Below are 17,817 nucleotides of genomic sequence, written 5' to 3'. Positions count from 1 at the left end.
ACCATCCCCATGGAAAAGAAATGCAAAAAAGCAAAATGGCTGTCTGGGGAGGCCTTACAAATAGCTGTGAAAAGAAGAGAGGCAAAAAGCAAAGGAGAAAAGGAAAGATATAAGCATCTGAATGCAGAGTTCCAGAGAATCGCAAGAAGAGATAAGAAAGCCTTCTTCAGTGATCAATGCAAAGAAATAGAGGAAAAGAACAGAATGGGAAAGACTAGAGATGTCTTCAAGAAAATAAGAGATAGCAAGGGAACATTTCATGCAAAGATGGGCTCAATAAAGGACAGAAATGGTATGGATCTAACAGAAGCAGAAGATGTTAAGAATAGGTGGCAAGAATACCCAGAAGAACTGTACAAAAAAGATCTTCACGACCCAGATAATCATGATGGTGTGATCACTCATCTAGAGCCAGACATCCTGGAATGTGAAGTCAAGTGGGCCTTAGAAAGCATCACTATGAACAAAGCTAGTGGAGGTGATGGAATTCCAGTAGAGCTATTTCAAATCCTGGAAGATGATGCTGTGAAAGTGCTGCACAAAATATGCCAACAAATTTGGAAAACTCTGCAGTGGCCACAGGACTGGAAAAGGTCAGTTTTCATTCCAGTCCCAAAGAAAGGCAATGCCAAAAAATGCTCAAACTACCGCACAATTGCACTCATCTCACATGCTAGTAAAGTAATGCTCAAAATTCTCCGAGCCAGGCTTCAGCAATAAGTGAACCGTGAACTTCCTGATGTTCAAGCTGGTTTTAGAAAAGGCAGAGGAACCAGAGATCAAATTGCCAACATCTGTTGGATCATGGAAAAAGCAAGAGAGTTCCAGAAAAACATCTATTTGTTTTATTGACTATGCCAAAGACTTGGACTGTGTATCACAATAAACTGTGGAAAATTCTGAAAGAGATGGGAATACCAGACCACCTGACCTGCCTCTTGAGAAATCTGTATGCAGGCCAGGAAGCAACAGTTAGAACTGGACATGGAACAACAGACTGGTTCCAAATAGGAAACGGAGCACGTCAAGGCTGTATATTGTCACCCTGCTTATTTAACTTATATTCAGAGTACATCATGAGAAACGTTGGACTGGAAGAAACACAAGCTGGAATCAAGATTGCCGGGAGAAATATCAATAACCTCAGATATGCAGATGACACCACCGTTATGGCAGAAAGTGAAGAGGAACTCAAAAGCCTCTTGATGAAAGTGAAAGACGGGAGTGAAAAAGTTGGCTTAAAGCGCAACATTCAGAAAACGAAGATCATGGCATCTGGTCCCATCACTTCATGGGAAATAGATGGGGAAACAGTGGAAACAGTGTCAGACTTTATTGTTTTGGGCTCCAAAATCACTGCAGATGGTGACTGCAGCCATGAAATTAAAAGACGCTTACTCCTGGGAGGAAAAGTTATGAGCAACCTGGATAGTATATTCAAAAGCAGAGACATTACTTTGCCGACTAAGGTCCATCTAGACAAGGCTATGGTTTTTCCAGTAATCATGTATGGATGCGAGAGTTGGACTGTGAAGAAGGCTGAGCGCCGAAGAATTGATGCTTTTGAACTGTGGTTTTGGAGAAGACTCTTGAGAGTCCCTTGGACTGCAAGGAGATCCAACCAGTCCATTCTGAAGGAGATCAACCCTGGGATTTCCTTGGAGGGAATGATGCTAAAGCTGAAACTCCAGTACTTTGGCCACCTGATGCGAAGAGTTGACACATTGGAAAAGACTCTGATGCTGGGAGGGATTGGGGGCAGGAGGAGAAGGGGACAACAGAGGATGAGATGGCTGGATGGCATCACTGACTCGATGGACGCGAGTCTGAGTGAACTCTGGGAGTTGGTGATGGACAGGGAGGCCTGGCGTGCTGCAATTCATGGGGTCACAAAGAATCTGACACGACTGAGCAGCTGAACTGAACTGAACTGATGTGCAAGAGTCTATCTTAAGTTCTGGGGATACAATAGTGAACAAAATAGTCTCTACTGTCCCATAGCTTATGTTCTACTGGGAATATCAGATTGAAAAGAAGGAAATAGATAACAGGACAGATGTTATGGAGGAAAAAAGCAAGGAAAGGGGTTAAAAAGGAATGGAAGTTTCCTAGTTTATGCCGGGTGGTCAGGGAGAGGCTCAGAGACCTGGAAGGAATGAAGAAACAAGACATGAAGTTCTCTGGGAAAACTGGGTTCTAGGCAGGAGGGAAAAAACGCAAAACCCGGAAGCAGGAGTCTGCCTGCTCTGTTACACAAGAATCGGCTGGAGCGTCCAGTAGAGCCGGACCCGAGGTCACGGGGATCACAGGAGGATCCTATAAGGTCTTGCACACTTGGCTCTTAGTCTGAATGAGATGGGAAGTGGCATAATATGGCAGATTTTACCAGGGTATCTCTGACTGATGTGTTGAGAGCAGGTTGATGTGGGGGGGGGGGGGGGGGGGGGCGTGGGATTTGAGTATAGAAGCCCGCAGATCATTTAAGGGTAACTGTTAAAAATCCCACAAAAGAGGATGTTATTTGGTCAAGAGGAATGATGCTGGGAGTAGTAAGAATCTATAACGTTCTCAATAGATTTTTTAAAAATTTCTTTTGGCCATGTGCCTTGGGGAATCTTACAGGGATCGAACCCATGCCCTCAACAGTGAAAGCTCGGACTCCTAACCACTGAACCACCAAGGAATTCCTTAAAATTATTATTTTGAAAAATATAATCACAAAACCATTATCACAGTTAAAAACACTAACAGCAGTAATTTAATATTATCAAATATCTACTCAATCATGATTGCCTCATGATTTTTAAAAAATTTTGTAAAAAATATCAGTAACTATTGACAGTAGGCCAGAAAGCTGAGCTCCATCCTGATTTGCAAAAAGGCAGTGTAAAGGGAGAATGGGGGCAAGGACTCATGTGAAAAATTACAAAGGGTCTGTCCCTGCACATGTGATTAGGTTAGCAGTATCTGCTGGCTGGTGATTATAGACTTTTAGGATTCTGTCTTTCCACAGACTGGGAGACAGAAGCCCTCTCTTTCCTGATAATTACATTTCAGGAATGGTTTTCGAGTCCTTGAGACATGACAATTCACAGTTAGAGAAGATATGTATCATCTCAAAGGGATAGAGAATGGATTCATAACTATAAACCCTTTTTGAATAAATAATAAAGGCAGGTCGTGGGGGCTACGTCAGGTGGCATCTAAAACAAACAGCAATTATTTTTTGACAAACAATAGATATTTTTTGACAGCTCTAAGCTTTTCCAAACAGGAACTCAAAAGAGGCTGGGTAACCCCAGACACATGACCTTAAGCTGATAGAAGAAGCCACGTTCAAGTTTGGTCAAGACACTCAGTGCAAGATTTTTTTTTTTTTCAGTACAAGATTTGGAGTCTTCATGCTGAGAGTTCATTGCAGTTCTCAGAATCGCTATCCAAATAAGGTTAATACAAATAATGCTATCTGCAGCAACATGATGGGTTAAGAAATTATCATACAAAGTGAAGTACATCAGAAAAAGACAAATACCATATGATATTGCTTATATGTGGAATGTAAAATATAACACAAATGAAACAGACACAGACTCACAGACATAGAGAACAGACTTATGCTTACCAAGTAGGAGGGGTTGAGGGGGATGGATTGAGAGTTTGGGATTAGCAGATGTAAACTATTAGATAGAGGGTGGATAAACAACAGGGTCCTACTCTATGGCACAGGGGACTATTAATATATTTGATATTCAGTAGTAAACTATAATGGGAAAGAATATGAAAAAGAATATATAACTGAATGTATAACTAAATCACTTTGCTATACATTAGAAACAAATTGTAAATCAACTATGCTTCAATAAAATATATAAATATATTTTATATAATTATTTATATATATAAATAAACTTAATACTTAATAAGTATACTTAATAAAACATATAAATTTTAAAATAATAATATAAAAAAGGTTTATGTATTACAACCAATTAACATTATCTTTCAAAACTCTTTTTAATCTGTAGGTTCTTCTTTTTTTCCTTACAGTTTGTGGGAGAACCTGAGTCATTCATCCCATAGACTCAAGGCTTTGCTGATGGGACCCTCATGGGTTACCTTAATATGCTTCTTGGAGTCTGTATTTCCCAAAATTGGTAGCCAAGGGTGCGTTGCCTACTAGACATACATGAAGAGATGAAGGAGTGGCAGCTGAGTATAAGGTTGGGAGACAGGCGAGAGGTCCTGGCTGCAATAATACATTGAGAATCATAGGCATGCAGAGTTTAAAGCCATGATTCTGGTGAGATGGTGAGGGAATGAGAGCAGATAGCCAAGAGAAATGCTCGAAGGCCTGATATGGAGGGGAAAGGATATGAGGAGCAGATCAGCTGAGTATAGGTCAGCATCTTTTGGGGCTTCCCCAGTGCCTTAATGGTAAAGAATCTGCCTGCAAAATGGGAGACCCAAGTTCAATCCTTGGGTCGGGAAGATTCCTTGGAGAAGGGACTGGCTACCCATTCCAATATTCTTGCCCGGGAAATCCCATGGACAGAGGAGCCCGGTGGGCTACAGCTCCTGGGGTCACAAAGACTTGGACACAACTGAGCACAAGCACAGTGTCTTTGTATGTTTATAAGGCTCAAAAGCAGAATCTTGATTATACATCTAACTTTACAATTGCACAAGCAACTCTTACACACTGTTGATGGGCATGTGAACAGGTGCAAGCATTCTGGAGGATGGCCTCTGCCAAAAGCCTTAAAGACGTCAGAGACTTTGACACTTTTAAGGTCAAAAAAAGACTTATTTCCCACCACAACTCACAGCATGTGGGATCCAAGTTCCCCAACCAGGGCTCAAACCTATTCCCTTTGCATTAAAAGCTCAGAGTCTTAACCACTGGACCACCAGGGAAGTCCCACTCCCCTTCTCCCCCCCACCACAGAGCTATTAAAGATCCTAAGGAAATAAACAGGATATCAGAAACAATTAAACTATGAAATTATCACATTTTTTTAAGATAGCGAAAAATTGGAAAGACCAAAACTGTTCAGAAATCAGGGAATATTTGGGTGAAAAAGATGGAGTCTAATGTAGCCATTAATGTTATATTACATAGTGGAAGAGCTGTTTCTAAAATAATTCCTGTATTATCCTGCACTGGGGAGAGGTGTGAGAGTCACGCTCAGTACGGTCAGGCTTAGGTACTGTGTTTTCATTTGGAATACACTGTTTTGAGGGAATGAATCAGAGAGAACTTGTATTGGCAGCATGACATGGTCACAGCAAGCTTTACCTTCAAATCTTGAGTCCTTAAGTCAACTTCTGTGAGTACGACTGATCAGCACACATCAACTACCACTTCATAAAACGTCAGCCTGGATTACTGAGGCTAGAAGCGGGGTGCTACATTTCCCCAACTCTCTTGTGCTGGGATTCTGGGTGTGAATTAGGCTTTACCGTTTTGGATTTGAAACGTGGAAGCACAGGCCACCTTCCTATTGCTTCAGCTGTTTGATTCTTCCCTTTCTTTCATTTGCCACATCTCCTCTATCAGCAGATCAAGATGAGTCTACCTTTGAAATAAGTGTCTATGATAGAATCCAACTTCCTCCCAATACCTCCACTAGCAACCCTGGTCCAAGCCACTGCCATCAGTTGCCTGGGTCAGTGTAACATCCTCCAAACTGGTGCCCGTTTCTACCCTTGCCTCAACCCCACAGCTAATGTGAGCCTTTTGAAACCCAAGAGACACTTGTGACAGCTAACCATTTCCCTGAGTGCGTGTGTGCTCAATCACCAGTCATGTCCCACTCTTTCACCCCATGGATATATGATTATCCCAGCAAGAATACTGCCATTTTCTCCTCCAGGGGATCTTCCCAACCCAGAGATAGGAACCCTCTCTCCTCTGGCTCCTCCACTGGCTGGTGGGTCCTTTACCACTAGCACCACATGGGAAGCCCCACTTCCCTCAGGATAAAGCCAACATCCTTACGACAGCCTCAAAGCCCTGTAGGATCTGGGCCACTCACCCCACCTCCAATATTGTGTCCCCTCATGGTGTCAGCTCCAGCCAGTCTCCATGCTGATCCTGATTCTAGCCACCTCCTACCGATCTGCTAATTCACTTCTTCAGATACTTTTTCATCAAAGCCTACTCTATTTGTGACACTACCAGTCAGACTTAGTTTAAAAAAAAAAAACAATCCCTAAGCACCCATCACCGCCTAAGTGCTATCTACTTACTTACTGTCTCCCTCCCTCCTGGTAGAATGCAAATTCCCCCAGGACAGAGGCTTTTCTGTCTTGTCACTGACCAGTCCTAAAACTGGAACTGTACTGAGCACACAGACAGCACTCAGTACATGTCTGGGGATTTTTCTTCAGGTTTTCCAGGGTGCAACCTTTAGCTCTGTGGTTTTCCAGGTAGTTGAAGACTGTGGGTGTTTCCTGATCCCTGGATTGCAGCCATACAGGGTGTTCTGGAACCCATAGCTCCATCCTGGTCCTCCACCTTCCTGGTTTTAGCCAAGGCTATAGCTCCCCTGGTGGACCAGTTCTCCAGGGTTCTGAGTCCCGGAGACTCAACCTAGGGCTCATTCCTCCAGCTTTCCAATGGGTCTAAAAATATGCATTTTCCTGCCTTAAACTTCTCTATTTAGGGTACCTAGAGTGGTTTATATTTCTCCACTGAATCCTGAAAAGTATGCAAGATGAAATTGTTGGGCCAATGATGATCAAAACTGCAATTTTCCCCAACCAACTGGGTCTTAAATGTAAATTAGCCAAATAGAAGGAAGTCCAACCTCTGCCTCAGCTTTCAGGGTGTTGGACCAGTGAGTGCTCCAATGGAAGGGGACAGAAGTGCTTCAGAAGAACCAAGTCAGCAGTTGGCCACACAGAGGTGCTCCTAGAGTTGGTAACCTGTCTCCATGTTATCAAATGATGTCCTTGAGACCCAACCCCACCCTAGTCTCCACCCTCCATCAGCAGAACTGTGGCAGCTGAACCAGTCCCAGAGCAGCTGTTAACATCTGTCACCACAGCTGTAGCCCTCTTAAGAGGGAAATGCCCCAACGGTGATGTATCCTGCATGAGGCAACGCAATGGCTGTCACTTTTTCCCACTGTGACTAGGCTTCTCAGGTGGCACAGAGGTAAAAAATCTGCCTGCCAATGCAGCAGATGCAGGGGACACAGGTTCAATCCTGGGTCAGGAAGAGCCCCTGAAGGAAATGGCAAGTTGCCCAGCATTCTTGCCTGGAAAATTCCATGGACAGAGCAGCCTGGTGGGCTACAGTCCATGGTGTCACAAAGTCGGACATGACTGAGCATATAACACATACCTACGAAATAAGCCTCTTTCCCTTTAAACAGCCAAGTGTGAATCAATTAGACCGTGTGGGTAGGTCTGATAGAATTAAAGGGCATTGTCTCTGATATTTTCAGCTAGTTCAGAAATATCTGAAGTACAAGATACTTATTATTAACCAGGAAGGACTGTATTTGAGTGAGACAAAATCAGTAATAAAACAGCATGTTTATATATGTAACACACAATTCTGTAGCCTGAAAGAATATGCACTAAAATGTTAAAACTGGTTAGAGTAAAAGATAACTGAACATTAAAAAAAAAAAATTCTACCTAGATAGACTTTATCATTTAACAATAAAAAGCATTTTTTGATCATTGTGGTACCTATCATGAACCGTCTATACCTGCCTTTCCTGTTTCCTCCCTCCGAACAAAATCCTACCTCACAGGCAACAAGGCATCAGTGCTAAGGGACAAATGGGTCCACCCATCCTTTTTTGCCAGTGCCCAGCCAAGGGTGGGTATGTGCTCTGCTGTATCAGAGACACAGGGCCAAAGCTCTTTGGGCCTCTGAAGCATATTCCTCCCTGATATGAGCAGAATGAGGAGAAAGTTCCTTTACTGTTTTGTACTTTGCTTCCTGCTTTGGCTCTGAACACTCTAATTTTAAGAAATGATGCTGAGTTGTTATGGCCACTTTAGAACGCCAAAGAAGGTGGAACAAATGCATCCTAGAAAATCTTGATGCTTCTTTGGCTGCCACCTGACCCTGGAACCATCTTATCTCCAGACTGCTGGTTATATGAGATAATTAAACATCCCACTGCTCACATCACTGTCAGTCTAGTTTTCTGCTCCTTGTGCTGATCACATACTGATAGCAGCACTCTTGTCTTAGATAAAAGAAAAACTTTGTGCCCATTGTAATTTAAAAACAACTTTATTAAACTCAATCCGGACTCTAAAGCCCACATTCTGTCACTTACATAGTTAAGAAATGAACAAGCCTACAGTTTACTTCCCATGTCTTAACAAAATACATACACATAGATGCAGGTTGTAATAAATTTTCATCCATTTTCACTCATACATGAACCTGGCTTTGGGCTTTTTACTGTTACTTGTATTTATTTGTCAGTACAAATGTATGCTTTGGAGGCTTGTCCAAGAAAGCAGATGTGTCCTGTCTTCTCCTCACACTTCTGTCCAACCTGTACATCAGGAATATAAGACAGGCTGTGGGGACTCTGATTCAGGGTAGTAATGTTCAATCCCCAATGCACTTGAAATGGCACAACAGTGAGCTATAAAGTGATACATACTCTTCCTCAAGTTTTTGTGGAAGAATCAGAGAATTAAAGACTATGAAACGTCAAATGTCTACTGAGGCAGGGACTTTGAGTTAGCCCAAAAAAGCATAAGTTTTTGAATCAAACAAACCCAGAGAGGGACCACCTCCCTGGTGGTCCTGCAGTTAATACTCCATGCTTCCACTGAAGGGGGCATAGGTTGGATCCCTGGTCACAGACCTAAGATTTCCACACGCCACAGCCTGCCCCCTGCGAAACCAAGAGAAAGGATTACAATGGAGACTTACTGGCAAGGCATTAGCTGTAGAAAAGGAGCAAACATTAAAGCTCAGAGAACAAAAAAGCAGTTGGTTCATCAAAACCACCTTAGACCAAATAGGACTTCCATGGCACATGTCTTCCAGACCTTCTGCTCAGCTGCCCTCTACAGTGATGAGAAACCAGAACAGCACCACCTAGCAGAGCTCAATGAGCTCTTACCTAAGAAGGGGCAATGTGGGGACTACATAGTCAATCCTGCCTCCTAGCTGCTGGTGAGGCAGCTTGAAGGGTTTAGTGAAAAGCCCAGTGGTGATGAATTTAAAAACAGGCTCAAGGAACAGAAGGGCTTCCCTGGAGGCTCAGACAGAAAACGAATCTGCCTGCAGTGCTGACAGACCTTGGTTCGATCCCTGGCTTGAGAAGATCCCTTGGAGAAGAGAATGGCAACCCACTCCAGTATGTCTGCCTGGAGAATTCCATGGACAGAGGAGTCTGGGCTTTAGTCCATGATGTCGCAGTCAGACACAACAGAGGAACTAACACAAGGAACAGAAAGGAGACTGAAGAAAGGAGCATCCTTCCCAAACCTCTAGGGCCAGCTAAATCAGCAGGGAGCATTTCTCATGGAGCCTGTGTGGTTCCCAACTGTTCCAGAGGCAGTTTGCTAAGCTCGAAGCAAAGGGAGCTGCAATGCTGTGTCTAACGACCACAGACACTGCAGCAGGCGGCTTTCGCTAACCTCCAAGGTGTCTCCATGACCCTGCTCTGCAGACAAGGAATAAGGAAAGAGACGCTGCTCCTCAGGGACCACACACTGGATGGGTCAAGAGAGTACTGAGCTGCTGAAAGGAACAAGACGACACAATGAACTACAAGGCCCGTGCAGCCAGGTAGAGCAGGATCCAAGCCAATGCCAGGACAGGAGACAGAGGCAGGCTTCTCAAACTTAACACTTTTGAAGTGAGAGATCATCTGTCCAGTGTTGATGAGGTCATTATTCAATCATTTCTACTTTCTTTTTCACCCAGGGTTGTTTTTCAGCAGTATTTGAGTTGGTGGGGTGATAATTATCTACGAGCAGTCACAGGTTTCTTCTGAGAAATAATTTAAGTGGAGCTGGAAGAGGTGAGGGTGGGAGGAATAAGTCCTGGGACCACTGTGACACCCAAAGGCACGTGTAGGGCTGGGAGGAGTCAAGTCTTTGCTTTCCTCTCTTCTGATGGCACCTATGGCTAGGGGCTCACAGCAATGAACAGGAAGTGCTTGCCTAAGATGCTAAGGAGAAAAAAGGGCACAGAGAGGCCCAAACCCAAACCTTCAGAGCATCAGTCCACAGGGATGGGACATGGAGTAAGAATGTGGGGAGAAGCAGTTCCATTCACCTTTTCTGAGAGATCCTTGGAATCTCTCTATTGTTTGAAAACACTCAGGCGAAGGAAAACTAAACTAACATTTATTGAGCTCCTACAGTGTATGTCCAGCCTTGTGCAAGGACATTTCATCGACAGTATTCCACAGCATCCTCACGCCAACCCTGTGAGGTAGGTATCGTCCTCGATTTGTCAGATGAGGACTCAGGCTCAGAAAGGTTAGGTAGTTTGTTCAGTCACACAATTAGTAATGGATAGAACTGAGGTTGAATCTCAGACTCCAGACATCTCTGTTCTCTCTCACGCGCTGCCTCTTGGGAGGAAGGAGGGAACAATAGCGTCTCCTGCCCTGAGAACCAAGACGTCCCCAAAGAAGGAGCCTGTCCTTGCCCAGACCGATCCTTCTCCGCCTGGGGAGGGTGCAGTCCACTGCACAGCTAAGACATAAATATAAAAATAAATAGCAGGGACCAACCCCCTAGCAGTGAGGGTGTGCGGTTTCCTCACTGTGGGAAGGTCATCGTGCTGTTCACAGCCGCCGTGGAAGGGAGCCACGTGTGGGCCCTGTGGGGAAAACTGGGACAATGGCTGGAGTGGGTGGGCTAAACAGGCCCCTTCTGGGTCGAACAGATTTGAGAACAAAACGTCTGGAGCAGGCAGCAGTCGTGGGCACAGTCACCACCGTCCTCCATCTGCTCGCTTTACCGGTGTTTATGATCCAGCAGGGATTCGAAGTTGGGAGAACAGACGAGTTTGTGCTTTATGTGTCCCAGGACTGTCATGTCGCCTGTCCTGCTGTCTCCAAGGCCCACGGACACCAGCTCCTGCCAATCAACCGAGACGGAGATGAAAGGCAAGACCACACAGCCCACTGCTCAGTCCTCTGACTTTCATGCGATGATCCCAAGAGCTCTGCCCCCATACTCAGCACCAAGCTGTCAACATCCTGAACAGCCTCCACCCCGACCAGGCTCACTCTCACCTGCAGGAAAGAGCAAGTGGTCCCCATCGTCACGTCCAGAGTCACCTTGCCGAGGAGGAGCTGCACCTTCCCCGACTTGCGGATGAGCAGCTTGCCGACCTGTCCCTCCGTCAGGTCAGCCAGGGTACAAGTGTTCTCTGCCAGCCTGGCTTCCTGTGAAGACGATCGGGGGTGGAAACTGGCTGAGGAACTATCTCCTCCCTCCTTCAAGAACAAACCCTTTCCCAAAGAAGGCATCAGCAGCAAAGGTTAGAATGAGCTCCCCAGACTTCCCTGGTGGTCCAGTGGCTAAGAATTGAACTCCCAATGCAGGGAACCTGGGTTCGATTCCTGGTCAGGGAACTAGACACCACATGCCACAGTCAAGAGTTAGCATGCCGCAACTAACACCCCAACCCACGGATCAAACCCGGGTCTCCTGCATTGCAGATAGACGCTTTACCATCTGAGTCACCAAGGAAGCCCTTTAAAAAAAGAAGAACAATATTAAAAAAAAAAAAAAAAAAGAATGAGCTTCCCAGAGAGGGCCTTTTCCTGGGAATGCCTGCCACTGGTCAATAAACAAAACAAAAAAACCCAAACCACAGATAAATGAACAAAATATCAGTAACTACTGAAGCTAGGTGATGGTACATGAGAACTTACTTATATGCTCTCATTTGTATATGTTCAAAATAGTTCACTGTGAAAAACACACACACACACAATTTGGGCTGAAGCACAGAGAGCCCCAAGCCCCTTACAGGCAGAAAGAACAAATGCGTATTATTCTCGAATTTCACTATGGGCGACACCACTCTGCTTCCCCCTCCAGGTCCTGCGCATCTTCACAGCACTCACTGATGAGCATACCCGGTCTTTCTCTTGCTTTATAACCACCATCTGCCCATCCTCGCTCTGCACCTCCATCTTGACAGGCTTGATGTCCTGAGTGGGTGGCTGGCCGGGGAGTGAGTCTGGCAGCTGCAGGAACAGCAGCTCTTCCTCCTGCGTGAGGCTCAGCTCCCTGAGCAGCTCCGCCACAGACACGTCCTTCGGGAGGCCCGGGATCTTCCTGGCTGCACTGAGAGGAGCCTTCATCTTGGCCTCCTCATCCTCATCTCGGGGCTCCTCTTTTACTGCCCGAGATAACAGAAAGGGAAGGCTATGAGAGGCCACCTCTAGGCCATCTCACTGCACCCACCCCCTTCCACCTGATCTGCTCCACTGTCACTCAGCCAAGAAGCTGGAGGGAAACTGTGTGCTTAGAAAGAGGCATCCAAAAGTTGTGTGACTTATTTAAGAAAGGGTGGTCCAGTGATTAAGAATCCTCCTGCCAATGGCAGGGGACACAGGTTTGAACCTTGGTCTGGGGAAGATCCCACATGCTACAGAGCAACTAAGCCCACGTGCCACAACTACTGAGCCTGTGCCCTAGAGCCCAGGAGCCGCAACTGCTGAAGCCCGCACGCCCTACAGCCTGTGCTTGGCAATAAAAAGTCACTGCAATGAGAAGCCCACACACCACAACAAAGAGTAGCCCCCACTTGCTGCAACTAGAGAAAGCTGGTGTGGAGCAACGAACACCCAGCACAGCCAAAAAATAAATAAACAAATCTTAAAACAGTCAGGCAGGCTCACTCCTGCGGAAACAGCTGGAGAAAAGGAGACGAGACCTTAACTGACACAGTACCTTTCACAGCAGGCATGTCCACCTCTATATCCTCTTCCTTGGGGCCAGCCAGCCGTGCTTTCATATCTGCTTCCTCATTCTCTTCCTTAAAAAGCCAGCCCGAGTGAGCCAGCGGCAGTTGCACAGGCATATTTCGAATATCATTCCTAAGCCCAGGGTCATCGATGAACTGCCAAAGAAAAGTCGGGGGGTCACACAGCAGGGCCAGCATACACACCTACCTGGAGGGCAGTCCACCTTGCCCAGCCACTTGGTCGTGTCTGACTGTAGCCCTCCAGAGTCTTCTGTCCATGGAATTTTCCAGGCAACAATACTGGAGTGGGTTGCCGTTTCCTTCTCCAGGGGATCTTCATGACCCAGGGATTGAACCTGTGTCTCTTGCATCTTCTGCACTGCAGGTGGATTTACACCACTGAGCCACCTGGGAAGCCCACAGTCCATCTTAGCTCTTTTCTGATCAAAGATTCCTGCCGCTCACTAGACTTTCAGGACATTAGAGAGCTTCTCCCATCCTGGTTCCCTGGAAGTGCTTTTCATCACAAAAGCAGCCCCTTCCCCTAGTCCACTGGTACCTACATCATCCTTCTCCAGCATGCGCAGGATCTGTTTTGTTTCTTCATCTGTCTCCCTCTTCTCCTTTTTGATGTTGATGATGTGAGAGGGCCCCACATCTGACATATCCACGGTCTTATCCCAGTTTCCTGTGGAAAACCACCCATAGTTCACCAGGAGTCAGGGAGGAGCCAACAGCAAGGGAGGCTAAACTGGGAGCAAGCGGGGGAATACCACCACCCTGGTCCTTCTCTTGGGCAGTCTGCACGGAAATCCACTGATTCCTTCCTCCCAGAGCCCCGGCAGCTTTGTACCCTTTTTCTTCATCATTTCGGCGGGGCCCTGCTCGAAGATGGAGTGGGACTGGATCACTTCTGGGCGCCCCCGGCCCCGTCCATGGCCCTCTCGCTGTCGATCTCTGTCCCTTTCACGCTTCTCTTTCTTGATGGTTACTTCTTCCTTGGGCCTGGAAAAGCGAAAGGGTCAAGGGAAACTACTGACGTCACCTGCGTCCGAGAACTGGTCTTACTCTCCCACACCACTCTGCTCCACCGGAGGGGAGTTTATGCGCCAACAACTATATCATGAGAAGCACAGCACCCACCTGTGTGGGTGGTCTAGCACCTTTTTCACTTCCTTGATGAGGCAGAGTCCTTCAGTTTACTGTACTTTACCTTTCTGAAGAGGGTACGCTAGAACCATACCACAAAAGGTGAATTATAGAGGTTGCCCCCAAATGTGGATTTTTATTTTTATTTTTTGGTATTGACTGAAAGCGGGAAAGTTGCAATGCAAAAGAACGTAAAGGAAAACCTGACCCATCTCTGCCCAAACTATTGGCTCTCAACTCTGGCTATAAAACATAATCTCTCTCTGAAGTAAGTCAGGCAGAGAAGGAGAATTGTATGACATCCTTTATATGTGGAATCTAAAAAGAAATTATACATATGAATTTACTTCAAAACAGAAAAAGACGTACAGACTTAGAAATTGAACTTGTGGCTGCTTGTACACACTGTTGTATTTAAAATGTATAACCAACAAGGATCTGCTGTATAGCACATAGAACTCTGCTCAATGTTATGTGGAGGCCTGGATGGGAGGGGAGTTTGGGGGAGAATGGATACATGTATATATATGGCAGAGTCCCTTCACTGTTAATCTAAAACTATCCCAACACTGTTAAATGGCTATACCCCAATAAAAAATTAAAAGTTAAATAAAAAAGATAATCACTGTTTCACTGCAAAGAAGTTAAAACAATTTTAAGGATGGATTCCCAGGCATCAGTATTTTTTTAAAAGCTTGCACATTAGAATCACCTGGGAGCCAGGGTCACTAATCACTACTGCAAAGAACTAAATCTACAAATTTAAACTTCTGAGCCACCTACTTAGTTATTTCCCCAAAGGTCCAAATTCAGAGCAAGTAAACAAAGGGGCAAGGCTTCACAGGTGGCACTAGTGGTTAAGAATGCAGGAGACACAAGAGATACAGGTTCCATCCCTGGGTTGGGAAGATCCCCTGGAGAAGGGCATGGCAACCCACTCCGGTATTCTTGCCTGGAGAATCCCATGGACAGAGAAGCCTGGCGGGCTACAGTCCCTGGGGTGACAAAGAGTCGGACTCAAGCGAGTGACTGAGCACAGACGCACAAACAAGGCGTGAGGATTCAGGAGGCCTAGCTACTTACTCTTCCTTGATCTTCCGACTGATGATATTTGGGGTGAAGGTTTTCTGAAAGTAAAATACAGGAGTCACTGATTTGGTAAATTCTGGTCCCAAAGTACAGAGGAAAGAAAAAACTTCCAAAGGGCATCTTCCATGGATGAAGACCAATATGGCTCTCTTCGGCACATTCCATACTGTTGTCAAAGATTTACTGAAATGGACAGGTGCTTGAAAAGGAGGAATGTCATGCCAAGGCAATGGTGAAGCTATATATAGAAGGGGGCATCAAAAAACATTTAAATGGCAGCCTCAGTTTCTGCCTCCTGAAAGGACAACCCTCAGGACTCTAACAGCAGAGGAATTTACCTACTCTCACACTTCATCTTCAAATTGCTAAGAAGACCAGACAGTATTATAGAGGATGAGCTCTACCAGCAAGGTTCAAATGGGAAAGACAGTTCTGCCAGCACTCACAAACTGATGATTGGGTTAGACTGCCACCAGAATTTACAAAGGGAAACTGAGGTCTTCAAAAACTGGCTGCTTTATGCTCTGTCATCCTCCCCATTCTCTTTACAGTCTACCCGTCACATCTACAGTCACAAACATAATATAAGACACAGAGGCTCTAATATCACACCTAAGACTCAATACTTTGGACCAGAAGTCTGCACACTGGGATCCAGGGCAAATTCAGAACTCTCTTAAATTGCAAGCAAAGTTTATGTCTGCGTGGCTTTCATGGGTTTCTGAAAGGTATCCAAGACACACCAAAAGGAAATAAACCCTGCTCAAGTTGCTTCTGAGCTAATTAGGATTCTCTGCTCTTCAGCCATCTCTGAGAGCCATGTCAACATCTTGGACCCAGTATCTTGACTTGAAGGTAGGGCAAGCTCCCCAAAAATTGCAGGCGGAAGTCTGAAGACAAGATTCGCAAGGCCCAGCACCACGCCTGGCACACAGTAGGCCCTACAGTCAAACCCCCAAGTGCCTGGAATTCAGCGTAGCTGGATTTCTTTAGAAAGGTGCCGTCGGGTACCTTCTTGACTCCCCCGAGAGTAAGGTCCCTGGAGCGGATGGAGGGAAGGCGGCCCGGGGTGAGGGGAGGTGCCGGCCTTCGCCCAATAAGCCCCCGCGCCCCAGAAAGGAGGGGTCGGGGCCCTCCCGGAGCGCTGGGCTCGCCCGCGGCGTTTCCTTCCGACATGATGCCTGAAAAAGAAGGCGAAAAGGGGTAACGAAGTCACTCGAGAGAGAAGGACTCGCGGACCCTGAGCGGAACCCCACCCACGTGGCCTCCCGCCCCCCGAGTCGGCGCGTCCCTCCGGCAGAGACTCAGCTCCTCCCCCTCCCACGTGGCGGGACTCCCCCGAACACCCCGGCTAGGGCCCTTGGCTCGCCTTCTCTCCAGGCCCCCGGCCAGGCACGAGGCAAAGACGCACCCCTCCGCACCTAGGGTGTAGTGCCACACCACGCGCGTCCCGATTTCACCTCCGACGCGACGCGCAGCGGGTTCCGAGTCTCGGCGCCGGGCGGAAGTCTGCGTGGCAGGGCCGGGGCGCCGCCATCTTGTCGCGGGGCGGAAGTGATGTCGGTGGGCGGGGCCGGGCCACAGTATTTATCCCGCGGCGTCTCGCTCGCCTCCGCCTTCTCTTCCCGGTTCTTCCCGGAGTCGGGAAAAGCTGGGTTGAGAGGGCGAAAAAGGAAGAGGGGAAGGGTCTAGGGGAAGGGTACGTTCGCGAGGTCTTGGCCCCGGGCATAAGGTGGGGGCGCCCAGCTCAGATCTGGGGGCCGAGAGGCAATCTGGACGCAACGTGGGAGTTCGTCGCTGGGGAGCCTCCGGGTCGAGACTCGGGATGGGGTGGGGATGCGAGGCAGATTACGAGACCCCGACTCAGAGTCCTGGAGCTCTAGGCTGCGCCCGGCCGAGCCTCGATTGCCGGCTTGATGATGACCTTGGAGTGGTCACTGCACCTCCGGGCTGCGTCCTCGTCCTCTTTCGGGGGATCTCCTCGTCGGACTCCTGGTGGGGTCCTGGGGTGGGGCTGTGGACATGGGGCCGTGAGCACAGTGCTGGAGCAGCTGCAGCGGTTGACGGGGGTGTCTCAATCGCACCTGCCCTAGGCTCATGACTGTGGGTCCTTGTATACACGCTTGTTCCAATCCTGGAACCTGAAAAACGAAGTTCGTTCTACTGGGAGAGACAGATTTAAAGAACTTTCGTCGTGACTCTGACGTTTGTAATTAAACATAAAAAATGTCCTTTACTGTCGTTCCCTCCACTCCCAAACCATGTAACTTTAGAGATAGCTTGAGGGAAGGGAAACATTTGTTAGAATTTCACACAGAGTAACTATTAAAACTTTTGCAATATATTCCAGCCCCATCACAGAGATTTCATATTGTACCACAGTTTTGAATCCTCCCTTTTCACATAACATTTCTTTGTGGCTGTATCAAACAACTGCATAATTCTTGGGTGGCTGCGTCATGATTTGCCTGTGTCGCTGTTTGGACACAAAATGGTTCTTTTTTCCTGTTGTAAATACCGCTGTTTTGAACATCTGGTGCCTTTAAAGTACTTTAGTCTTTTGGGTTCTATTCCTAGGACAAATTTCCAGACTTGGCGATAAGTGGTCAAAAGAAGATGTACTTTAATTTTTTTTTTGTTTGTTTTGCTCTGAA

At 46.7% G+C, this 17,817-nt stretch overlaps 1 protein-coding gene across 1 annotated transcript; it reads right to left on the bottom strand.

The window, feature by feature from the left end:
* Window positions 1-8,238: 8,238 nt before the first annotated feature.
* Window positions 8,239-16,700, bottom strand: POLR3D (RNA polymerase III subunit D). The gene is given in 11 exon segments (XM_052644898.1): window positions 8,239-10,916; window positions 10,919-10,997; window positions 10,999-11,082; window positions 11,241-11,393; window positions 12,093-12,358; window positions 12,913-13,081; window positions 13,489-13,613; window positions 13,779-13,930; window positions 15,158-15,201; window positions 16,175-16,344; window positions 16,585-16,700. Coding segments are annotated over 10 exon segments (1,293 nt in total). The 5' UTR covers window positions 16,340-16,344; window positions 16,585-16,700; the 3' UTR covers window positions 8,239-10,860.
* Between the last annotated feature and the right edge of the window lie 1,117 nt (window positions 16,701-17,817).

Source organism: Budorcas taxicolor, chromosome 8, assembly GCF_023091745.1.
Source record: "Budorcas taxicolor isolate Tak-1 chromosome 8, Takin1.1, whole genome shotgun sequence".
Lineage (NCBI taxonomy): Eukaryota > Metazoa > Chordata > Mammalia > Artiodactyla > Bovidae > Budorcas > Budorcas taxicolor.
This window is presented reverse-complemented; position numbering and strand designations above follow the sequence as displayed.